Source organism: Paramisgurnus dabryanus, chromosome 19 (assembly GCF_030506205.2).
Source record: "Paramisgurnus dabryanus chromosome 19, PD_genome_1.1, whole genome shotgun sequence".
NCBI lineage: Eukaryota > Metazoa > Chordata > Actinopteri > Cypriniformes > Cobitidae > Paramisgurnus > Paramisgurnus dabryanus.
The window spans coordinates 32,139,178-32,165,359 of NC_133355.1; the positions used below are offsets into that span (position 1 = coordinate 32,139,178).

The 26,182-nt window shown below is 40.6% G+C and overlaps 1 protein-coding gene across 1 annotated transcript; it reads left to right on the plus strand.

The window, feature by feature from the left end:
- The first annotated feature begins 607 nt into the window (after positions 1-607).
- On the plus strand, positions 608-25,884 carry LOC135779960 (taste receptor type 1 member 1-like). The gene is made up of 6 exons (XM_065290896.1): positions 608-783; positions 975-1,272; positions 6,096-6,833; positions 7,478-7,687; positions 7,792-7,912; positions 24,950-25,884. The coding sequence occupies exons 1-6, from the start codon at positions 608-610 to the stop codon at positions 25,882-25,884; spliced, it is 2,478 nt and encodes an 825-aa protein (XP_065146968.1).
- The last annotated feature ends 298 nt before the right edge of the window (positions 25,885-26,182 follow it).

The window sequence follows — 26,182 nt, forward strand, 5'->3', positions numbered from 1 at the left end:
TGTCTTTGCTGACACAACCAGCGGCAGATGGTAAAGAGTAGTTGTAGTCCATAAACAAGTGAGTAGCCCGACAGACTACACTAACTAACACTAACATTTGTATACGACACTGCTGTCATGTGGTTTTTACGTCAGTAAAGGTGGTAACAAAGGATAACGTGGATATTAACGTTACTGACAGGCGACTGCACTGCCCTGTGTCACTGTTTAGAATGGCAATTTTCTCACTATTTACAAGTAGTTAAAAAATAGAGATATTGTAAGTAATCAGCTCTTACAAATTGCACCTTTAACCTAGTGGTAAAATGTGTTAACCCTATCGAGAACTAGCAGTGAGTTGATTTTAATAATATATTTAAGTATTGCATGATTGAGATGAGTTTTTAACATATTCCACATCCACACTATATTTAAATAAATTATTATTTGCATAATCTTTTTTTTCTGGTGTGGTTTAATGCTCCACTTTATTGATTAATGTATGCATTGTGAATGTAGATATAAAAATTTACATCTGTGTCAGTAAATGCTGTGGTTTATGCAAACTGCAGAATGGTATATAAACCGCCACACATACATGAGCAGCAGTCCAAACCAGTCTTTAACCATGCTTCTGAATCACATTTGCACTTTCCTTGTGGTCTTTACTGTCTTTTTCAAAGTTTCTTGTTCAACATCTGAGTTCAGCTTAGATGGAGATTATTTACTGGGTGGCCTTTTCCCTGTACATGAAGTTGTACAGACGACATCCAGGTTCTCCCCAGAGGCTACGGAATGTAAACGGTAAGCTAGGATATTTAATATTTTATACAGTGAATTTGATACCTATGATCAATTGGATATTTTTCACACTCTGATTCTATGGATATATCACTAGGTAGTATTTTAAATTGAAGCATGATATTTGTTTTTCGTTTAAATAAAAGTTCCTAAGATTAAACAAATTGTGCAATTAACTTCCTTATGTTTTCTAGGCACACTTTCACAAAATCTGGCTATTTTATGTTCCAAGTAATGAGATATGCTGTTGAGGAAATAAATAACTCCACCACGTTGCTGCCCAATGTTTCTCTGGGCTATGACATTTTTGACCATTGTTCTGACACTAAGAATTTCCCTTCAGTCTTACATTTTATGTCACAGAATGGATCAATAAAACCTAGAGAAAAACTCAACAGCCATCAGTCTAAAGTCATTGCTTTAACAGGACCATATGGAAGCTCAAGAACTATAACTGTTGCTCAAGTGCTCACAATGGATCTTATACCAATGGTAAATAACTTTATTTTTTAGCTGTTATACAGAACTACTGAAAGGTGAAAATAAAATGACCATGACTGTTTAAATGCTAAATGTAAAGACAGAGGGAAAGACTTAAAGGATAATTTCCGGTATTTAACACTTTGAGTCTCATTTCTGGTTTGTTTTGGATGAACTACAGTGATGGACACTGAAATTTTGACAATGGGTCGTGTCTTGACTTTTTGACTCGTTTAGAAGCGTCTCTTGACTGCTTCAGAATGGAAGTCAATGACCATGCACAAACATGTCATTAAAACAACACTTAACGTTCATTTTCAAAACTGTACTACTCACCGAGTGGTTTGGTGTTCGTACCCTAATGCTTTTTACAGTTGTTTAAAATTGGTGCAAAACAGCTTTACATAAATAAAAAAAGATAAAGCTGAAAAATCACAGGACAACAAAGTATAGCAGCTAAATTAATCTCTACTAGTGAACGGAGTAATAATGCAATGTGTTTGTAGTGTAACGTAATGTAAGTTAGAATCTAAAGAGGAAATCACACTGGGAAAAGTCCTAGCGAGAAAAAAAACCTTAAAAAGAGAGCCAGACATAACTGGTCCTATAGAAGAGTATTTTGAGTACTATATTTTAAAAATGTTTGCGAATTAAAAGTTTTAATAATGTAAGATAAAAGTTTAAGGAAGAGGTTGGTTGTCGCTGAGTGGTCCATTAAAAAAATAAAATTATATATTTTAAGATTTAGTAATTTTGCTGTGCACATGGTCACAAAAACGTAACATTTGTACACATATTTAAGCACCGCAGTTTTAAATCAATTGATTTAAAACACACTCAAAATCAAACTTTTACTGTAGTAATGCAGTACTCTTAATAGCCATTTATCAGGTGATGAGTATCATTAGGCTACTACTTAGCTAAAATGCTGCAAATGTTACAGTTAAAATCAAACGCACGAAATAAATGTACTATGAAACTGTAATGAACTAATATCAAGGTAATCATTCACACACACACACACACAGAGAGAGGTTGCGATAGACTTTTTCAATCTCCGTCTTTTTTTTAAAAAACAATGTTGTAAAGAGTCCTTCGCAGTCAGTTATTATCCGTCATTTCATGTTTTAATTATTTTCATTTTCGTTCACATGTCCATTTCTAATCATAAACTTACAAGACGAGCATACAAGTCAAATGTGTTTATTCATTTGTTTAGAGAACAGATAAACGGAGACCGTGCATCACTTTACCATCACATGAAGCAGATGAATTAATGTTTTTTCTCACAGTGACAGTGGAGCCAATAAAACATGCGAGCTTATGCTGAACAGGCAAATATGAACAAATTCAAAACACTACTGCGATTAAAATATCAATAAACATGTAAAAATCTGAATTGAACTAAACTCATCTGAAACCATCTTGTGTAATAAACGCATGAAGGCAGATTAATGCAGACACTTGTCATTAGATTTTGTATCTTTACCTTAGACAGGCGTCTTGTTGCAGCGCTCCTGTAGTGTTTAACTTCAGCAGCCATGCGCAGACCAATCAGTGTATGACATCAAAATATCGCGAGAATGTTTAGAAACCAGGGCGTCATTTGAGCAACACACTGCCACCAACTGGACATGCCTAGGAATTACATTCTCAAGTTGAGTTGTATGGGCAATCTACCAAAATGGCGTTCAGATTTTTCTTTATCCTGCTTAAATTTTCTTCGTCAAAGACTTTTCGTTTAACGCGACCGAACACACACAAAAAGAGACACTAAAGTTGCCTAATCACGGGCTCGTACGTTTCTTTTTGCTTTTATAGCAATATTACAAGCACATTTTCCCCTCACAACAGACTAAGTACATACAGTCCATCAGCTCAATATGCACGGTTCGTGAAGTTTCCTTAAAAACAGTGGTTTTCTCGTGGGTGCTTTTTTAAACTCTACAACAACAAAACTAACAACAAAGTTGATCAAGCCACGGAATATACCGGATTATATAAGCTCTCGCTCCCATTATGTCCAAGCAACACAAGCTCAAACGCGCCACAAAAGTTCATGTCCTGCACGTCTATCACGCATTCAGAATTTCAAACAGCAAACAGGGAAAAAATAAAACTCAAGACTTACATGATATCCAGCTAGCCAACTGCGTTTGCCATGAGAAGTGGTGGAGCACACAGACTGCCATCTTTTGACTCCGTTGGTCGATCTGGTCCAAGCTTCTTAATCCTTTATTTATTCATCAATTAAATACCTTAGTATAGGGTGATTTTGTAAGGATAAAAGCATATTTTCCTTCATCTCAAGATATTTCATTTGCTTTCACTGATCTGTACTGTCAGTTACACAGCAATCTCCAACGGGGTTATGAGACTCTGAGAACGATCCAATCACAGGAGGTAAAAAAACATTAAAAGCAATATTGATTAGCTTACAACATAAGTGGGAGGGTCTGGGGCGCACAGTCCTGCACCCCAGGGTGCATCCGAAGCCAGCCACTTAGAGCTCAGCCTCAGGTCACATGTTTTTACCCTTTTTCTTGACCTACATAGACACTCATTAGGGGTGCGCCCCAGACACACAAACATGACACACACACAACGAACTCAGTTTTGATTTTTAATTGTTTTAAATAAATTATAACATGAATAACAGTGAAATAGTACAACTAAATAATTTTATTTTGTATTAATTTGCACTAAATATGTAACTTTTTGGTAACATGTTAAAGTAGCTTTCCTCTCTGGCCAGCTTTAAGAGGGCGGCGCCCCAGCGCCCCCTAGTGACCAGCCGCCACTGTTAGGTTGTACAAACTCTGTAAATATGCTATACCATACTAAAAAATTTAAATAAAAAACACGCAGATATTCTCAGGTACCTGCACTGTCGGCAGAAACGCTTTATCGACTAGAAGGGGGAACAGACATTCCTAGGGGAACAGGATCGGCAGCTACACTGGTTTTTGATGAGTAACAGCTGTGAATGACAACGCGCTTAAGCAGCCACGTCACAGGAGAACAAGTGAACAGTGTCCCAATGTCCAGTGAGCTAAAGTGCCCAAACCTGCATACACATTCTCAACATCGGGAGATTGGGAACGAATTGAGACACTCGCCGAGCAGCACCCGCAGGCGGCCAAAGTGATTGGGTGCGCCCCTCTAATTTGCCCGTGTAGAACGTTGTGTCGCATTAGTCCTGCTTTTGGCGCTCGCGTGTAAAATCAAAATAAATTTATACTTTTTTATTTGGTCAGCACGGGGTGGCCAGGGACATGTCTACAGAGGCACGGGCCACCCTTGGCCTCCGTGTAGAACCGCCTGTGTGCCAGTGCATCCACACAGAGTGAATTGTTGGTTAACAAATAAAACAGGTGACAATGGGCTGTCTCTGGAGAAGCAAACAGATCAGCTGAACCAAGTTGGGGTGGAGTCAGCATGTAGTTCTAGGCAGTTTATGTGCCAATGCAGCTGGGGTGCCGTCAAGACCCCCAAAGCTGCATGCCCATCGTATGTGGCTCCCCAACCCATGGTGGAGGCATCAGTGCATACAATAGCATGCCTGGAGACCTGTCTCAGAGGCACATCGGCCCTGAGAAATTATGGGTCTGACTGCATAGCGAAGGTTAGCTGGCACGCCGGTGTAATAGTGACACGGTGCAGCTCGCTGTGCCACACTCTCATCGGTACTCAGTCATGAAGCCAACGTTGAAGCGGTCTCATATGGAACAGCCCGAGCGGTGTCACATCTGCTGCCATAAGCCTCAGGAGCTTCTGAAATTGTTTTAGCGGGACCGCGTTCTTGCTCTTGAAAGTATTCAGGCAAGTCAGGTTGGACTGTAAAAGCGCTTTTGTTAGACATGCTGTTAGAGCAACCGAATCCAGTTCTATACAGATGTAAAATAAATTCTCTGCACGGGGCAGAGTTTTCTCTTTTCCTAGTTGACCCAAAGACCTAAACAAGCTAGGTGCTAAATCTCTGTGATCGCAAAGCATTTGACGTGATTGAGCTATTATGAGCCAATCTTCTAGATACATCAGAATGCGCACACCTTTCTCTCTCAGGGCTTTTAAAGCCCCCTCCACTACTGTGGTAAATACACAGGTGAGAGAGACAGCCCAAAAGGTAAGACATTGTACTGATATGCCCGCCCCTCGAACGCAAGGCATAGAAACGACCTGTGTCAAGAGAGTATCAAGAGATGAAAGTACGTGTCCTTCCGGTCAATGGCTGCGAACCAGTCATGTGGAGGAACGCATGAAATATGCTTTTAGGCATCAACATTTTAAACGGCAACTGTAAAGAGCTCAATTCAGCAAACGCTGGTCCAGGATTGGTCGCAAACCACCGCACATTTGGGTGCTAATGTGTTATTTGTGTGGGATAGTTATAAACTAAAGCAATTGTAGCATTTTTTTTCTATAATTACTATAAATATTAAAATATTTTAATTTTCAGCTAAATTATTCGTACATTTATTTGAATAAAATCAGTTTCAAGATGCATTTCAAATTCATGAGAATTCATAGATTTAAGACTGCCAACAAGTTTTTGTGATGGTTGGGGTTTGGGACTGGGGTAGGTTAGGGAAATAAAATATACAGTTTGTACAGTGCAAAATGCATTGCATCTATGAAATTGTCTCTGTAAACCACATATGCCAATGTGTATGTGTGTGGGTTTTTTGTGTGTATATCAATTAAATGTATCAATTAAATGTTACACTGATAAACTAATTTCTTTTAACAATTTTACCTTATTGTCCTAAAAATTCATGAGCAAGAGTTATAATGTTCAGTGAAATATAATGTAATATTTTCTTTCCCTCTTACAGGTGAATTATGGGGCTTCAAGTTATGAATTGAGTAATAAACTTAAGTATCCAACATTAATAAGAACAGTCGCTAGCAGCAATGTTTTGATACAGATGATTATTCGCATCATACAGTGGTTTGGGTGGAACTGGGTTGCTTTTCTTGGAGGCCCAGACAATTACAGCGAAGATGGACTAAAACTGTTTTACAAGTATACTGAAAATACTAGCATCTGCTTGGCCTATCAGGACACTATTAGAATAGGGGGAAACTACAACCAGACACTTAAAAATATCAATAGCAAAAACATTAATGTCATTGTGGTTTATGCTGTGGCAATGTATGTAGAAAACTTTATAAGAGCTGCAATAGCAAACAACATTCAAGGCAAAGTTTGGATTGCTGGTCAAGGATGGTCTATGCATCAGCAGCTTCCAAAGGAGCCAGGAATTGAGAAAATTGGTACCGTTATTGGCATTAATGATAGAACAATGTCATTACCTGGATTTGATAAGTTCATTTATAAAGCCAAAGCCACACCTAATAATGGCAATGTTAAGAATGAAGTCCAGAGTAAGATATGCAATCAAGAATGCAAGGAAGGTGCATTGTTGACTGCAGAGCAAATTATTAACGAAGACCCGTCATATGCATTTGGTGTCTACTCTTCCATACATTCCATTGCTCGTGCATTACATAAAGTTCTGCAGTGCAAAATAAATCAATGCAGCAAAAATATAACAGTTAAACCGTACATGGTGGGTGAATTGCTATTTTAATTCAGAAATATAACTATATAATGACCAGGGTTTCCCGCAGAAAATTTGTTAGTTAAGGTGGTACGGTTTGGCGGGTGAGCGGGTCCAGGGGCGTTGGCAATCAATATTTTTATTAAAAACACTCAAATAAAATTCTTAATTTTGAAGAAAATATGACAGAAAATGAACACAAACTAGATTATAAATTAAATGTTTTTAACAAATACCTTAGCTGTGTGATGAAGTGAAACTAACACAAACTGAAGCAGATGATGTAGACGTGTACGTGTACCTCTCATTTCAGCCGTGTGGCATGCGCGCCCTCTCGCACTGTGTGAAGCACATCTACGCTATTCTCCAAGATGCATTTGACAGCCTTTTGTACAGCGAATTTTTTTTTTTTTTTTTTTGACAACCTAGGTAAGGCGGTAGGGTTTCCCAGCTTAGGCGGGTCGTCCGAACTGCAAAGTGCTGCGGGAAACCCTGAATGACACATAAAAATGATAAATTATATTTTTAAATACTTAATATTTTTATTATAATAGCATTTATATTTTTGTTTATGTATATATTTTGTATGTATATGTACCAGTATACCTATCCTATATATTTTTTATGTTTTACTTTCACTTTCATTATAACAGCTTCTGAGAGAAATTAAGAATTTGGATTTTCCACTCAATGGACGTGAGGTGAAATATGATCTTAATGGTGATTCACCTGTCAGCTATGCAGTTGTGCTCTGGCACACTAAAACAAAACCTCCACGGATTGAGATGGTGGGCACATTTGACACGTATCCAGAAACATATTTTACTATAAATAACTCTCTTATGCCCTGGGATAACAATACAGTAAGTTATTCGTCCTTGTAAGCTACATTTTAGTAAAGATTTTTGTTTCTTGACTTGTTTCTTTGTTTCAAGAACTGTTTAAAACAGTTTCCTGTTTTATAAAGGTTCCTTTCTCAAACTGCTCTGTTGAATGTGAGGATGGATATTCAAGGGAACGTGAGGGATTTAATGATTGCTGTTTTCAGTGTATAAAATGCCCACAAAACACCTATGTGGATTATTCTCGTAAGTACCTTCTTGATATTTGACTTTTTTAACTACCACCTGTTCATTTGTGAGGGACAAAACCTATTTGCAGACCGCAGAATAAAAATAAAAAGACATAAGTTAGTTTGGATAATTAATCATTATGAGACTGGATAATTCCTTCTGTATAGCTAAGTGGCAGAGCATTGCGTTAGCAGCTTAAAAGGTCATAGGTTCAAACCCAGTGAATAGTATATTCACTACATGTATAGCTTCACTTTGGATAAAACTGTCTGCCAAATGCATGGATGTAATCATGAAACAAGGGGTTGGGTCAAGACATGAGATATGAAAGCACAAAGAGAAAACAAAAAGTTAATGTGCTTTCAAACACAGGAAATAAAAGCACATTGATGGCGATGACCATCGAACTGGGAGGCCAATGAATATTGGCATGCAGATTTTGCGTCTGCCGGCCATGCACTGCTGGGGAAGAATAAATTGATGGCAGAGGCAGAGAAGACCGGCCGCTCAGCAGTGGTACGACCAATACTGGATCATCGACTGGGGTTTCAGGTCAACTGGGAAAAGTGCAATAACTATAAATAACTATAACTAGTAGCGTATAACAACCGCCAAGGCAGTATGCGCTCTCGCCGGATGTCACAGCTCGCCCACCACCTTCATTTATAGAGTCAGCCGAGACTCAAGTCTCTACGTGCCACTAATGTCCCCGCCGACCTCAAGTGTGCGGCGAATGTGTTCTCACGGTAGGTGTGGACTCCATCCTCAGGTGATCCAGCTAATCTGGGCTCAATTCGGGGAGGCACAGCTCAACCTCAACAGCTGTGGTGAATACCATCACCAAGGCTGGAGCCCCTTCTGCTAGGTGGCCCTATGATCTCAAATGGCATCTTTTCGTGGATTGGTGCTCCTCCCGTGATGAGGACCCACAGAGGTGTCCAGTATTATCCATGCTTACCTTTCTCCAGGAAAGGTTGGATAAACATTTGTCCCCCTTTACACTTAAGGTTTATGTGGCAGCTGTTTCAACACACCATGTATTACTGGATGGGAAATCGTTAGGGAATCCTCTTAGGTCTAGCCTCATCCCCTCTTGGGATCTTTCTTTTGTCCTTCTGGACTTCAGAAACCTCCTTTTGAGCTCTTGAAATCAGTCGAGCTCAGTGCCCTCTCTCAGAAGACAGCCCTCCTTATCGCGCTCACTTCTATCAAGGTACCTACCACTCCTTTTAGAGATCAGGTAGTGAACCTCCAGACCCTTTCTGATAGTGGTGACCCACTGATCTGATAAGCTCTTTGTTTGTTTTGGAAGTCAGCAGCAGGGGAAGGCTGTCTCCAAGCAGAGGCTTGCTCATTGGATCATTGATGTCATTTCTCTGGCATATCGGTCCCAAAATTAACATAGCAAACGAAACTATTTAGAAATTTGAATTTGGAAATCTGTATTGGAATATTTTTTTTAAAATAGTGCATTGCTTTGTTTGGCAATACTAACAAAACTTTAAAATATTACAAACACATACTTTTCTCTTATTCCCTTGCTTCCAAGTTTTTTCCCTTTATTCTGCTCCAGATGGATAGCTCTGTTTTGAAGCCATGGTGGGCATATGATATGCGCATCGTTAGGACATCACTCTCCTACATCATGCCCTGCAACCGTTTCTCAATCCGAAGGCTGCAACCTCCGGAGGGCCAAGCTCAAGGTTAAGTTAAATGAGCGTTTCCTTCGCAAGTCATGAGTATAATAATTTACAATTAACTAAGAATTGTCAACTTTGTAATTGTTAATATTCTGAAATACGTTTTAATGACATATGCAGCCTACAAATGCAAACCTCTGAAGGCTGCAGCCTTCGGATTGGGAAACGGCCTGTATTTTGTCTTAGTACATATCAGTGATTAAAGAAATCATTAAGTATTTTTAAAAACCAGCATAAATCCACATGTTTGCAAATGATTACGATTCTAGCATCTTGTTTACATTTAACAATAATAATCGTTTTGATTTGGTATAATGGTATTCAGTGTTAGGGAAGCTACTTTGAAACTGTAGTTAACTAAGCTACAAGCTATTTATCAGTAAAGTAGTTAAACTACAGCCAAGCTACGCATCTGAAAAAATAGTTAGCTACACTACAAGTAACTATTAAAAAGTAGCTAGCTACTTTTAAACTACTTAGATTTTTATAATATAATATAATATATATAATTTAAATAAACATTTTCTTAAGAAAATGATTTGGGGTTAAAAACTACGTAATATAATACAATTATGATTTTAGTATTCTATTTTCTGGATTCTATTATCTGAAACATTTTAAAATTGATAATGTATAGTAAAAAAAACCATAATAATAATAGAGCATTTTTTTTTTTTTTTGAATTACCTTTTCTGTTTGATTGACAGATGCTAAAGCAGTGGGTTAAACACAACGTGTTAGTGTTCTCATAGGTTTGTTTCAAAACATTGTCAGGACAGATTAGATTCTGGAATAATGGAAAAACACGGATTCATCACTCCACTTAAAATCTAAATAAACATTTGATAAAGAAGCAAAAAAGCGTGAGGATTCATTTAAAATGGCTCTTACTTAATTCTATGTGCTTGAAGTTTTCAACGCAGAGTCAGACTGACAAATGGGTTGCTGTTTGTTTTTTAAGAGACATGAACTTGGACAAATATGACCATGGGCAATTAATCTCTACATCTTCAGATCCTGCCGTCATACTTCGGTCCATCATGGACATTATAATATGAGATGAGTGCGTGTGGACGTAAGTTCCTCCCGTACGTTATGTACGAAATCATCAGGCGATCTCTGCAAAGACGTGTGACAGAACAATAGATGGCATTAAAGAAAAATTTGAGTTTGTGATTTAGAAGAGAAAACGACGCTGCTGTGCTCAGTCAGTGTGGAGGAGGCACAACGCAATGAATGTAGCTTTTGGTTGCACTACATGATGTTTTATTAACAAAGTTCGGGAGGAGCACGTTCAAATAATCAACCTAATTACCTTGTAACTATGACCAGCTGTCAACAATCAGCAATAAGGTCTTCACCTGATCGACATCAACAGAAACCTATATAGACTGAAAATCAGCTCACCCTCATTCTTTGATAGTTTCAGGTTGAATTGTACATTGCTTAACCTTAAGACAAACATCAACCAACCCAACATCTTCTCTAAGAAGTTCCACAATCTTCACATCTCTCTCCAAACAACTCTTCCATCTACAAAATGCACACCCCACCGCAAAGCCACAAACTAAACAAGGAAAGATCACAAAGCTACATCTCTACTCACCAAAAGTTTTTCCATCCTCGCAAGAGCGGTTTCGTCAGACCGCACCAGCAGGCCTTCAGCCTGTCCAGGTTGTGATCAAGATTCTGCCGCCAAGCCTCAATCAATTTTTTTTTTCGCTCCGAAGATCGCCCCAAAGCAGCCTGCCATGCACTGCACGATGCAACACATCCCAGCGATACAGGTTTCCCATCCAGCTCAAGCATGTTTCCGCCAGCGGAGTTATAGCCCTGCTTTCACAAACCTTTCCGTCTAATTTCTAACCCTTTCCCCTGTCTGTGGCCTGCGGCTCCACCATCGGGCTCGAGCACGAGGCTGCCTCCGCTAGAAGCGCATGCCCAGATGCCCCTACCTTTTCCCCCTTGTTTTCTTATAATTATAAATCAAACCGGTATGACATACATACACAGCACACATTAATTCGTAACTTACATCATGTTGCCAGTTGCGCAAGAAATAACTTCAAAGCCACATGCACACTGGCAGTGGAAGCAGCTCCTGTTATCCAACAGCTACATCAATTTAATTCCATACTGGGAAACGCGATCGTTTTACATAAGGAACACAACCCGAGCCCATATTGATTCCTGCCCCGCATCTGCAGGTGACACATTGATGATGTTCCGCTGGCTAGTGTGCGTACCGTGCTCAGGGGTGCTTTTCCCGAGCAACGGCATAACGCGCTGCTAAACAACCATACCGTGCATAGTTGGAGAGGCCAGCTGGCTTGTCATGACTATTTCCCGAAAACATAGCAACTTTGTCGCACATCCGTCGCTGAACTATGTTGGCTCAACAATAAAGTAAATGATGTCAAGACAAATTAATCTGTTCAGATCGATTTATTTCCTCTTATTGCTGTAAACTACATACATCACATCTAAAGCTTTTGTTGTCATGTTTTAGTTCTCTGTTGTTTAAATCCAAGATTCATCTTTCATTCGCAAGTTTCCTTCTACGTCACTCATTCCAGGGATTCCCCAGTGTCTTAAAGCTCGTAGTACTGCGTAGTTTTCCAAAAACAGCGCTTCAATTCTGTTTACAACCTAAAACTTTGTTTATATTTAGATTACGGTTATAGAAATCACTGCATGCTTATTTGTTTAAAAGCATGATCTACCCAAGTCTACATGTTATACTAACTAGGAACTTTACTTCTAACCACAGCCGTCCAACTGATATTTGGACATTTAATGCGGCTGATAAATAACGTCACTGAGCCTGACTAAACTTAAGAGCACTTTGAGATCTTTTCAAATAAAAGATCATGTCATTTAATTCAACATGGATGAAAGTGCAATATTAAATAAATTATTTATTGATAAATAATGTTCTATTAAAGAAGCAGATTTTGTTTGTAGCCTATTGCCATCAATCATAGTTCTTAGAAATAAAATTGGAATCGGCCAAAGCATGTATCAGCATGTCACAATTAAAGTAAAACTGAAATTCTGAATTAGCCAAGGAAATTGGAACCAGTGCATCTTCTCTTGAAACCCCCACCTCAAATGCCTCTTTAGATACCATCCTCCAAGCTGTATCCCCCAGAATCCTACAAACCTACCCAACCCCTTGAAGGAGCTTCAAGACCTTCTATTCTTCTTACAACCTGTTTTTCCTGATTTTGTCCCTACTCACCATCTCATTCATATCCTACCTCAATCCCCACAAGAACCTCAAAGCCAGCTCCATTAAAGGATACCTAAGTGGAATCCAAAATTTTCCACAAACTTCTTTTTGGCTCACCCTCTCCAGTAATAGCTAGCACCCAGACATCCACGCTCGTTAGGAATCCAAAGAACCCACCCGTCCTGATGCAAGACAGCCAGTAACCTTAGAAATACTCACCATATGCATCTCCACCCTTTGTCGAGATTTCCACTCCACTAACACTACCCTCATACTCTACGCAATGTTCATTCTGGCCATCACTTGCAACTTCAATCCAAATAATCACCCAACAGTTTCAGATCTATCACTTCTGGACAACGATACCATTTCTTATTCCATCAAACAAAGCAAGACGGACCAAATGAGAATAGGCCATTCCATTTACATCTTCAACTTCCAAACACCAATTCAACCATACCAGACTCTCCTAGCATATCTACATTCCAGCGACTCCCAGGCTAGATCCACATCAAACCCACTCTTCACAGATGACTCAAATCGCCGGGTTACATGCTTCCGGTTCCAAAACACCTTAAATCTGTCCTACTCCTATCTGGCTTCCCAGCAGACCTCTTCTCCAAAACCTACATTCGATTGAATCGCTCCAACATCAGAGAACCTCAACGAACCTTCATCAGTGGATCCCACCAGCTCCAAGACCACATAAACTATCAGACCACAGCAGTGATGTTTCCTCTGCTCCCGCAGGAGCCCTGCTTTCCACAATTTTCCTCCACTGCCGCAGCAGTGATGTTTCCCTTGCCCTCGCCGGAACCCTATTTTCACAGCGGTGCCATTTCCTCTGCTCCCGCAGGAGCCCTGCTTTCCACTAATCTCTACTGCCATCACAGTACTGTCTCCTCTGCTCCCACAAGAGCCCTAATTTTCACAATTTCTCCACTGCCGCAGCAGTGATGTCTGTACTGCTCCCGCAGGAGCCCTACCTATCGCAAATTTTCCACTGCCGCAGCAGTGATGTTTCCTCTGCTCCCGCAGGAGCCCTAATTTTCACAATTTCTCCACTACCGCAGCAGTGATGTTTCCTCTGCTCCCGCAGGAGCTCTAATTTTCACAAATTCTCAACTGCCGCAGCAGTGATGTCTGTACTGCTCCTGCAGGAGCCCCAAATTTCACAAATTCGCCACTGCCGCAGCAGTGATGTTTCCCCTGCTTCCGCAGGAGCCCCGATTACCGCCATTTCACATTCCGCTTTTTGGGGGGCATCTACACTGTTCCCGGCTGCTGTCCGATGCCAGTATTGCGATCTTTTGGGGGATTATTCTGGGTTCGGGCCTAAGGCTGAGCCCGGAACCCTCTCCCCGCCAGGAGGCGCTCCGGGCTCAGGCCATTAACAAGCTCGGAGCCCTTTCCTCTGACAGCATGCCAAATACGCATATTAATAACCCTGTTCAGAATTATTTGTAGGTGTGAACTCGTGAAATGATGTTTTATTAACAAAGTTCGGGAGGAGCACGTTCAAATAATCAACCCAATTACCTTGTAACTATGACCAGCTGTCGACAATCAGCAATCAGGTCTTCATCTGATCGGCATCAACAGAAACCTATATAAACTGAAAATCAACTCACCCTCATTCTTTGATAGTTTCAGCATCCCTCCACCTCCCCTTTTCCGCACGATTTGCCTAGTCACCTTACTAACCCGAACAGGGGGATTATTCTGGGTTCGGGCCTAAGGCCGAGCCCGGAACCCTCTCCCCGCCAGGAGGCGCTCCAGGCTCAGGCCATTAACGAGCTTGGAGCCCTTTCCTCGGACAGCACGCAAAATACGCATATTAATAACCCTGTTCAGAATTATTTGTAAGTGTGAACTCGTGAAATCACGATGTAACCTACTGTAGATTAAAATACAATTTGTTTATTTGTGTTATGTTTATATGTTTATTTCTGCCTTACTGTAAGTGGTAATGAATCATATTTGTTATATATATTGTATCCAATGAGCTGTTATGTGTAATTTGATGGACTTGGAAAATGACCAATCAGAGTGAAAGTGGGAGGTTTTCAAGGGAAAAATAAAGTTTGTTGTTTTTGAATATAGAGCGGGGGAAAAGAAAAAAAAAGGAGCTCTTCAGATAGACGGAGACAGAGATCGGTTGGTCGATGACTAATAACAACTATTAGGAGTAAACATATATCCAGAACTGTTCTTACTTCTCCGTTCGGTTTATAGTATGACAGTTTTCTTGTAGTTTTGTGGTTTGGGACTGTTTACGAAGTCGGCGCAGAGGTCAGCGGGCGCCATGTTGTGGTAACAGTTCTGCACACGCTGATAACGACACGGACATCACCTGATGGGAAAACACCCGACCCATCGGCAGCCGAAGCATCCATGTGCAATATTCCTTAAAAATATTTCCAGGAAAGAGTCTGGCAACGTCTCCACCATCAAGGTTTATCAGCCGTCCTTCATTTTCGTGTGATCTGCAAGCTCGTCGTGTTGGTGGATTCGCCCGTGCGTAACCGCGAGGACTCGCGGCCTGGCAGTGTTGAGCACCCTGGGTCTGTATCGGAGGATTTTTCCGGCCATATTGCGTGGAGGTTGTGAGTACTAACTTCAAGTGATTTATATACACTCGGGTTTTCAGCGTATTTCAATGTGCACCAACGTAAAGGGCCCCAACGTAAATCCAAGCGCTTGGTATAGAGACATTTGAATGTCGAACTGGAAAATGTAAATTAATCTGGGTAATGTTTTATTAACCTGTGTGTTTCAGACATTTGTAATTTTAGGTTTACATTTTGTTTCATTGCAGAGTTTAAATCCGTTTGAAAGCGGAGTTAGAGTTACATGTAAAAGGGCATTGTTTACATTTCTAGATTGTTCTATTGAGTCATTTACCTACTCGGCTCCTTCGAACTGAATCGAATTCTCGGTCAGTTTTTCCAAATAGAGAATCGTCACGGTATTTGAACAAGATTTGCATGTGGGCAGAGCTTGTGGTCGTGTTATATTGAAAGTTTAAAAAAAGGAAAGTATTAGAGAGTACTTTTCTTTGTTTTGTTTTGTTTTGTTTTGTTTTGTTTTGTATTGTTTTGTTTTGTTTTGTTTTGTTTGATAACCATTTAATTTGTGGACATTTGAGAATGTAAACAAATAAACCGGTGTTTCATCTTTTCTAATTACCTTGTTGTAGAAATTATTTAAGGAAATAAGTCTACACAGAGACACTTAGTTCAACTTTATTGATTTTATTAAGAGATGTAGTGTATTACAAATTCTTGTGTGTACAGATCTCTTAATTGGAGGCACCGCGTCACTTATAATTTCTGCTTGTATACTAAAGGAGAAAATTCAGCAAGAATTCAACATTCAAGCAGCTGAGGGCACAGGACGTACTGTTTCATTTATTAATAGCGCCATTGTGTCTTACTATAGGGTTACATAAGTGGAGGCACCGCTGGGATCGTTTTCTCTTTACATTTCTAAATACAGTGGGTTATCTGGTACTGATATATATATATATATATATATATATATATATATTTTATTTTTGTTTTGGTTATTTTTATCAGAAATGGATCTTGCCCAAGCTGTTGTCTGGGCTCGTGAGGCTCAGATAGAACCCTCACACTGTGTGATACTCAGCAATGTCCCTATAGATGTAAAAGATGAGACTCTGACTGATGTGCTTAACACAGTAAAAGTATTCGGTCGTACCAAAATTCATGGTAGACGGGGAGATAGTACAGGAACCAAGCTGTTTCTGTTGGTTGAGACCAGCAATGATGTTAATTCAGATGTAACACCGGCTGAGATAGGGATTCCGGACATAGTGGGACCCTGGGCAGTGCACCTGATTGGAACTGTGGTCACAGTAGAGGCTCCTGTGCGGGAGACTGCTTTTCAAGCTAAACTCATGTCATTGCTGCAGGAAGAAGGCAAGTCAATAGAGGATGTCAAGTCTATGCTAGAGCCAGGTCAGTCCCCTAACGTAACTGTGAGTACTGATTTGGTAAATGCTATTGACCGTTTAGTCGAGAAATGTATTAATGTGCCAAGTGACCCCTTGGGGTACCGGAGACTGAGAGTGTTTTCAGGAGTGAAACCTGTACCTGCTGGTGAGGAAGAGTATGACTCTTGGATTGAGCAGGCAATGCAAATGGTCAGCGAGTGGCAGTGTGGTGACTCTGTAAAAAGGCAGCGCATAGTTGAGAGCTTGCGCGGACCTGCATCTGATGTAGTTCGTTTTCTTAAGGTCAGTAGTCCAGCTGCCACCGCTGCTGATTATTTGGGGGCACTAGAGACTGCCTATGGCACTACTGAAAGTAACTCAGACCTTCTGGCAAAGTTCAAAAGTACTTACCAAAAAGAAAATGAAAAACTCTCAGAATTTCTTTATAGACTAGACAAGATCCTTCATCGCATGCTGGTAAAAGGAGGGATCGTAGCTGCGGATTTGAATCGTATGCGCATGGAACAGGTTGTTAAGGGTGCACGCACTACTGATATGGTGGCTCTGCGGCTGAGATCGACTTACCTTTTGCGTGATCCCCCTAGTTTTTCAGAGTTACTGCGGGAAGTAAGAGAGGAAGAAGAATGGATTAAGGCTAGGGATGGAGGAAAAGCAGTCATCACTGCTGCTGCGGTGCCCCAGGTTTCTTCTGTGTCTGAATTGAGCAGTTTGAAGAAAGAGGTGAGTGAACTTTCCACACAGGTGAGCAAGCTGTTAAAGGCAGTGTCAGAGAAATCAGAAATTGGACCCTCTATCAGAGTATCTGGACCCGTGTGTAATGTGGCTGATGCTAGAACCGTTGAAGCTCCCAAAACGAGAAGTCAGTCTACTGTGTTGAGGGCTGGAATATTCTGTTATAAATGTGGTGAAGACGGCCACACAAAGAGAGAGTGTCAGGGTAGCGAGAACCTGAGAAAAGTAAATCAGAAGCTGATTAGTCAGAGTAGATTGTCGGGAAACTTCTAGGGAGCCCTGTGGAGGAACGACACAGAGCTCCTTTTAAACCATGTTCCAATTCCTACTCTGGCCAAACAGTTTCGAGTCCCACAAACATCCCGTCTGGTCTTATTGGACCAACATCTGAGGTACCTGTTCAGATTGAAGGGGTGTATGCTAAAGCCTTACTTGATAGTGGGTCTCAGGTCACCATCCTGTATCGAAGTTTCTATGATGCATATTTAAGACATTTGCCAATACAGCCTCTGGAAAACCTTGAAATATGGGGTTTGAGCTCACATCAGTACCCTTATGATGGTTATCTGCCCCTTAGTTTGGAGTTCACTGAAAATGTGGTAGGCATACCTCAAACTGTTGAGACTCTCGCACTGGTTTGTCCGGATCCTCAGCAGGAGACTAAAGTAGGCATTTTGGTGGGCACAAATACTAATCTTGTGAGAGGTTTGTTTGAAACGTGCCGACAGAAATTAGGTGACAGGTTTTTATATACTCTATCTATACATCCTGTAGTTAGGGAAGTTTATGAAAACCTTGAAAAGGTGCAGAGCTCATGTGATGATAGTGACAGGAGAGGTACGGTTTGGTTCACTCATCGTAAACCAATTGCTTTGACGCCTGGAGAGTCCTGTCAGATTCAGGGTAAGCCTAAGTTCTTGGTAAAACCTACAGACATGCACTTGCTGATTGACCAGCCAGATAATTCCAGTGTTTCAGATGATTTGCTAGTAAGACCTGAAGTGGCGCCCATCTCTGTGTTATCAAATCACTGTTTGACTGTCACTGTACGCAATGTTTCGTCCAAAGATGTGCATCTGAAACGGGGCGCTAAACTTGCTCATATTTTTCCCGTGGACATTGTGCAACAACCCACTGAAGTAGAAGCTCCTTTGCCCGATACTATTACACCTGAATCATTTGACTTTGGGAATTCTCCGTTGCCTGAGAATGCTAAGCAGCAGTTGTGTGAGAAATTGCTTGAGCGACGTGACGTATTTTCCTGTCATGAATGTTGGGCGTTCTAAAAGTACTAAGCATGAAATACGCCTCACTGATTCCACACCTTTTCGCGAGCGTTCTAGGCGTTTACCTCTGGGAGATTTGCAAGATGTAAGAAATCATCTAATTGAGTTGCAAAAATGTGGTATCATTTCTGAATCACGAAGCCCTCATGCTTCTCCTATTGTGGTGGTGCGTAAGAAGTCGGGAAAGATCCGTATGTGTGTTGACTATCGAACTTTGAATAAACGTACGATACCAGATCAATACACTGTCCCTCGTATTGATGATGCCCTACACAGCCTATCAGGGAGCAAGTGGTTTAGTGTTTTAGACCTGAGAAGTGGGTATTATCAGATTCCCATGGCTGAAGCTGATAAAGAAAAGACCGCATTTATATGCCCCCTTGGGTTTTATCAGTTTGAGTCCATGCCTCAGGGGATTAGTGGGGCTCCTGCCACCTTCCAGAGAGTTATGGAAAAGACACTCGGTGACATGAACTTTCTGGAAGTGTTGGTTTATCTAGATGACCTGATTGTGTTCGGTAAAACCCTTGATGAGCATAATCAACGTTTGCTTAAGGTCCTCGACCGTCTGAGAGAGGAGGGCTTGAAGTTTTCATTGGATAAGTGCCAGTTTTGCAGGACGTCAGTGACTTATGTAGGGCACATAGTGTCACAAGATGGCATAGCAACTGATCCCTCTAAGATAGAAGCTGTTGTCGGCTGGCCAAGACCCCAGACAGTTACACAGTTAAGATCCTTTTAAGGGTTTTGCGGCTATTACCGCAGATTTGTCAAAGGGTATTCTAGTCTATGTAGACCTCTAAATCAGTTGCTTACGGGTTGTTCCTCACAGAAACGGAAAGGAAAGAACATCAAAGAGCAGGCCTTTACAGCAAAGCCATCCGACCCTTTTGGCTCTCGATGGGACGATAGTTGTGAGCTGGCTTTTCAGGAACTTAAATGTCGCTTGACCCAGGCGCCGGTATTGGCTTTTGCTGATCCTCGACTCCCTTACGTTTTGCATGTTGATGCCAGTTTGGATGGGTTGGGTGGTGTGCTCTACCAGCAACACCCTGAGGGTTTGAGACCTGTGGCATTTATTAGCAGAAGCCTGTCTGGTTCTGAAAAGAATTACCCAGCACATAAACTAGAGTTCCTGGCCTTAAAGTGGGCAATAGTTGACAGGCTACATGAATACCTTTATGGGGTTGTCTTTGAGGTCAGAACAGATAACAACCCACTTACCTACATTCTAACTTCAGCTAAGTTAGATGCAACAGGTCACAGGTGGTTGGCAGCACTTTCCACTTACCAGTTTAGCCTAAAGTATCGGCAGGGGAGGAAAAACATTGATGCTGATGCTTTGTCGAGACGGCCCTGTGTCAGCCCTGAAGCTGAGGAAAGCTGGCATGAGATCTCGGCGGCTGGGGTTAGCACCCTATGTAGGGTTGTGGAGTCAGAGGATCCAGCAAGAATAGGTTCTGCCTTGAGTGAGGGGAATGTGTTTTGCAACTCTGTGTTTTTGGCACCTGGCTTATTACCAGACTTACAAGCTATTGATTTAAGTGCAGCACAGAAAACAGATCCGTGCCTTGGGCTGATATGGTCTGCAATAAAGCAGAAGCGCCCTGCAGGCAGTGTGGAGTCAAATCACCCTGATGTGAAACTCCTTAAGAAAGAATGGGACAGATTGTCAGTTGATGAGGGTTGTTTGTACAGAGTAGTCATTGCCTCGGACAGACGTGAGAGACGACAAAGATTGCTCCCAACTGAGTTTCGGCCTATTGTCTTAAAATCCCTTCATGATGATAATGGGCATCTGGGTTTTGAGAAGACCTATGCATTAGTGAGGGACAGGTTTTTTTTGGCCCCGGATGAAGTCAGAAGTTGAAGATTACTGTAAAAAATGTAACCGGTGCATCTTGAGAAAAACTTTACCTCAGAGAAGTGCGCCTTTGTCACACATGCATAGCTCTGGTCCCTTGGACTTAGTGTGTATCGATTTTTTGTCCATTGAGCCAGACACTCAGAATGTGGGAAATGTGTTGGTAGTAACTGATCATTTTACTCGGTATGCTCAGGCTTTCCCTTGCAAAGACCAGAAGGCTTTGACAGTAGCTAGGTGCTTGTGGGAGAGGTACTTTGTTCATTATGGTCTGCCAAATCGGATACATTCTGATCAAGGCAGGGACTTTGAGAGCCGTTTGGTCAAAGAGATGCTGACCATGTTGGGGGTGAAGAAATCCCGCACCTCTCCCTACCATCCTCAGGGAGATCCGCAACCGGAAAGGTTTAACAGAACCCTTCTGAATATGCTTGGCACTTTGAGTCTGCACCAGAAGTCCAGGTGGAGTCAGCACATAGCCCATTTGGTTCATGCCTATAATTGTACCCAAAATGAGACCACTGGGTATTCCCCGTATTTCCTTATGTTTGGGAGGGAGCCTAAGTTGCCTGTGGATGTTTGTTTTGGGGTACAGTCTGATGATGGTTTGCCAGTTTCCTGTGGGAAATATGTAGAAAGAATGAGGCAACAACTGAACTCTGCTTATGAATTGGCAACTGCTGCATCTGGTCGTGCAAATGAGGCAAACAAGACTAGATATGATAAGAAGGTGCGTGGTCAGAGTTTGAGTCCAGGAGACAGGGTCCTTATACAGAATCTGGGGTTAAAGGGTAAGCACAAGCTTGCAGACCGGTGGCACTCAATGCCATATATGGTAAAGCGTCAGTTGCCCAATCTGCCTGTTTATGAGCTGTTACCCGAAAGTGGAAATGGACCTAAAAAGGTTTTGCACAGAAACTGTCTTTTAGCACTGAAACCGGGGGCAGCTGTAAATGTTGAGAGTGAAACCTTGGGTTCTTCAAAGGTGAGCAAGACCAAGAGAAGGCGTACTGGGTGTGATGAGCGCATGTCTAAGTCTGTCATCCTCTTGCAGAGTGAAGTGTCATCATCTGACTCAGAATCAGAGTATGGCTATGGTCCTTTTGTAAGGTCTGGTTCTACTCTTCTGGATGTTGAGTGCCAAAATTCCAGGCAAATAAACCAGAGGGTAGAGCCAGTACTAGAAAACCAAGTTGAGCCTATAGAACAAGAAATGAGTGACAATGATTGTGGGGTTTGTGAAGAGGTATCTGACCAACATGGTGAAGAGGTTAACATGCCTGAGGATAGTGTCCCATTGGCACCTGTTGTTGAACTGTCTGATGTGCATGATAATACTCAGGTAAGAAGGTCTGTCAGACAAAGAAAAATTCCTGAGAGGTTCACCTATCCTGAGTTGGGAAAACCCATTAGAGAACGAAGTGTTGTTTCTCACAACTGTAACACTGAACCTCATATACCTAGCACACATGTATTGTGGTGTAATCAAAAAGCATTGTGTGTGTGTAAAGACTGCTGTGCCTTCTCTGAAAATGTTTACAGATTGCAAAGAAAAAATGTATAAAACGTAATGTTTTTGTTATTGATTTGAGTCACTGTCAGTTCAGACATGGGGGCATGCTGAATATTTGGTGGGGGGAAGATGTAACCTACTGTAGATTAAAATACAATTTGTTTGTGTTATGTTTATATGTTTATTTCTGCCTTACTGTAAGTGGTAATGAATCATATTTGTTATATATATTGTATCCAATGAGCTGTTATGTGTAATTTGATGGACTTGGAAAATGACCAATCAGAGTGAAAGTGGGAGGTTTTCAAGGGAAAAATAAAGTTTGTTGTTTTTGAATATAGAGCGGGGGAAAAGAAAAAAAAAGGAGCTCTTCAGATAGACGGAGACAGAGATCGGTTGGTCGATGACTAATAACAACTATTAGGAGTAAACATATATCCAGAACTGTTCTTACTTCTCCGTTCGGTTTATAGTATGACAGTTTTCTTGTAGTTTTGTGGTTTGGGACTGTTTACGAAGTCGGCGCAGAGGTCAGCGGGCGCCATGTTGTGGTAACAGTTCTGCACACGCTGATAACGACACGGACATCACCTGATGGGAAAACACCCGACCCATCGGCAGCCGAAGCATCCATGTGCAATATTCCTTAAAAATATTTCCAGGAAAGAGTCTGGCAACGTCTCCACCATCAAGGTTTATCAGCCGTCCTTCATTTTCGTGTGATCTGCAAGCTCGTCGTGTTGGTGGATTCGCCCGTGCGTAACCGCGAGGACTCGCGGCCTGGCAGTGTTGAGCACCCTGGGTCTGTATCGGAGGATTTTTCCGGCCATATTGCGTGGAGGTTGTGAGTACTAACTTCAAGTGATTTATATACACTCGGGTTTTCAGCGTATTTCAATGTGCACCAACGTAAAGGGCCCCAACGTAAATCCAAGCGCTTGGTATAGAGACATTTGAATGTCGAACTGGAAAATGTAAATTAATCTGGGTAATGTTTTATTAACCTGTGTGTTTCAGACATTTGTAATTTTAGGTTTACATTTTGTTTCATTGCAGAGTTTAAATCCGTTTGAAAGCGGAGTTAGAGTTACATGTAAAAGGGCATTGTTTACATTTCTAGATTGTTCTATTGAGTCATTTACCTACTCGGCTCCTTCGAACTGAATCGAATTCTCGGTCAGTTTTTCCAAATAGAGAATCGTCACGGTATTTGAACAAGATTTGCATGTGGGCAGAGCTTGTGGTCGTGTTATATTGAAAGTTTAAAAAAAGGAAAGTATTAGAGAGTACTTTTCTTTGTTTTGTTTTGTTTTGTTTTGTTTTGTTTTGTATTGTTTTGTTTTGTTTTGTTTTGTTTGATAACCATTTAATTTGTGGACATTTGAGAATGTAAACAAATAAACCGGTGTTTCATCTTTTCTAATTACCTTGTTGTAGAAATTATTTAAGGAAATAAGTCTACACAGAGACACTTAGTTCAACTTTATTGATTTTATTAAGAGATGTAGTGTATTACAAATTCTTGTGTGTACAGATCTCTTAATTGGAGGCACCGCGTCACTTATAATTTCTGCTTGTATACTAAAGGAGAAAATTCAGCAAGAATTCAACATTCAAGCAGCTGAGGGCACAGGACGTACTGTTTCATTTATTAATAGCGCCATTGTGTCTTACTATAGGGTTACAACTACATGCTGGAAAAAGTATTTAACTACTGTTAAAGCTGTTTAAAAAGTAGTTGAACTACCGTAAAGCTACAAAAAAATTTAGTTAAGCGTCGCTACTTGTAGTTAACTACTTCCCAACACTGATGGTATTTAAATTATTTTGAGATCAATGGGGCCCCCTAGGGGTGCACTGGCCCTATGCAAAGTGCGTAATTTACGTATAGGAAGGACCGGCACTAAATCTAGTAGAATAAAAAGCATTACATAGTAAATTTCAAAGCAACTGCATCGGCAATGGATACCTGAATTTTTTTTTGTTAAGAAAACTACCCATAATTGAGAGGTAAAAAGATAAAAAAAGAACAAATTAAGGTAGGATGAAACAGGTTTTTTTTTAAAGCAGAGGGTTTTTTCTTTCATTTGATATATTGTATGTTCATATATTTAAAGAAAAACATTTTCTGGAAGGCATTACACTTTTGTGAAAATTATAAAAAAAGGCTGGCGCTGGCTAGGAATCTTTTTTTAAACACTGGTGGGGAAAGAGTTAAAGAAGCTTATTTTGATTAAAAAAGAAAGCCTAGTTTATAATTGTTCTTAGGGCGTTTTTGGACTGGCAATGTACTGGCTACGGTACGCATGAAAATCTTGTAATGTGAAAGCTGTCATGCCTGGGGTACCGAACCTGGGACTACCTGTAGGAGGTGCTCCTGAGCTCGGTTGCTATGGAACTGTGGCATGGTTTGTGTAAATGTAAAAGCAGGTTAGACTCGGGTGTGCACTCAGGTAACCTGTCAATCATACTTTTCCACAATGCATGATTACCATGACAACTAATGAATTCTGCATTCCAAAGCACATCTGCGCAGCTGACATTCTCTCTGTTGTGTAAGATAACACCAACATATTAAAATACAAAACATATTCTGAGTTGGGTTGTGATTTACATCCTTTTGTAGGTGCGTGTTGGTGATGACGTGAGATTAACATTTGATTGAATCCAGTGAGTGTTGAACAAGACCAACTGGTTTTGGTTGTATTGCTATATGTTCATATTTTGTTATTGATGTATTTCCCAGGGAACCCTTATACCTGTTATCCATGTGCCGAGAGTGAATGGTCTGATGAAGGCAGCACAACATGTAAGAGACGTTCTGTCGTCTATCTTCAGTTCACAGAAATCTCCTCCATTCTTGTCATATTTTCTACTGTATGTCTGATAACTCTGCTCATTTTCATCTTTTGTCTGTTTGCCTACAATTATAACACACCAGTGGTGAGATCTGCTGGTGGCAACATGTGTTTCCTTATGTTAGGGTGTTTAGTAATGTCTAGCATAAGTGTGTTCTTTTTCTTTGGACAACCCACATCTGTACATTGTATCCTAAGAAATTTCATGTTTTCATTTTTTTTCACTATCTGTCTATCCTGTTTAACCGTCCGTTCCTTTCAAATTGTCTGTGTATTTAAAATGGCTGCAGGGTTCCCTATATTGCACAGCTTGTGGGTAAAGCACAATGGCCAGTGGCTCTTCATTGTGTTTTCTACTTCTGTTCACTTTATTTCATGTGTATTATGGGCAACTGTCTCACCTGACCATCCCGTCAAGGACTTATTAACTTTTCATGACCAAATTATGCTGATTTGTGAAAGGAAAAACACTGTAACCATGAGCATAGTTTTGTTCATAAGTTGGTTTCTTGGTTTCCTGTGCATTTCATTTTCTTACATGGGAAGAGATCTGCCAAAAAGTTACAATGAGGCCAAAATAATAACCTTCAGTTTACTTTTGTACTATCTCAGCTGGATAACATACTATACAATATATCTAACTTTTAAAAGCAAATATGTCCTGCTTTTGAATGCGTTTGCCCAAATAAGCAGCATATATGGAATTCTCTTCAGCTATTTCGTACCAAAATCTTACATCATGTTATTTCAACCAAAGAAGAACACTGCTGCCTACTTTCAAACAACTATTCAGAATTACACCCAAACCATTAGTAGAAGTTAAACCACACCAATGATGCAATGATTGCATTTAGTTGCTATAAAGTAAAATAGACATTTGGCAAAAATCAGTTATTGAACAATTAATCAAGTTTTTTTCTTCTTGATAGGTAAACTGCTTAGTAGCTGTTTCTAAAATTAAAAGTAATCATTGTCTGCATCTATAGTCATCACAGACTTATTATTAAATGATGTTGTATAATTAAATTTATTTAGGGGCGGTTTCTCAGACAGGGATTAGACTAGTCCTAGACTAAAATAAATGTAAGAGGTGTCCAAACTGAGAACAACTTGCACTGACA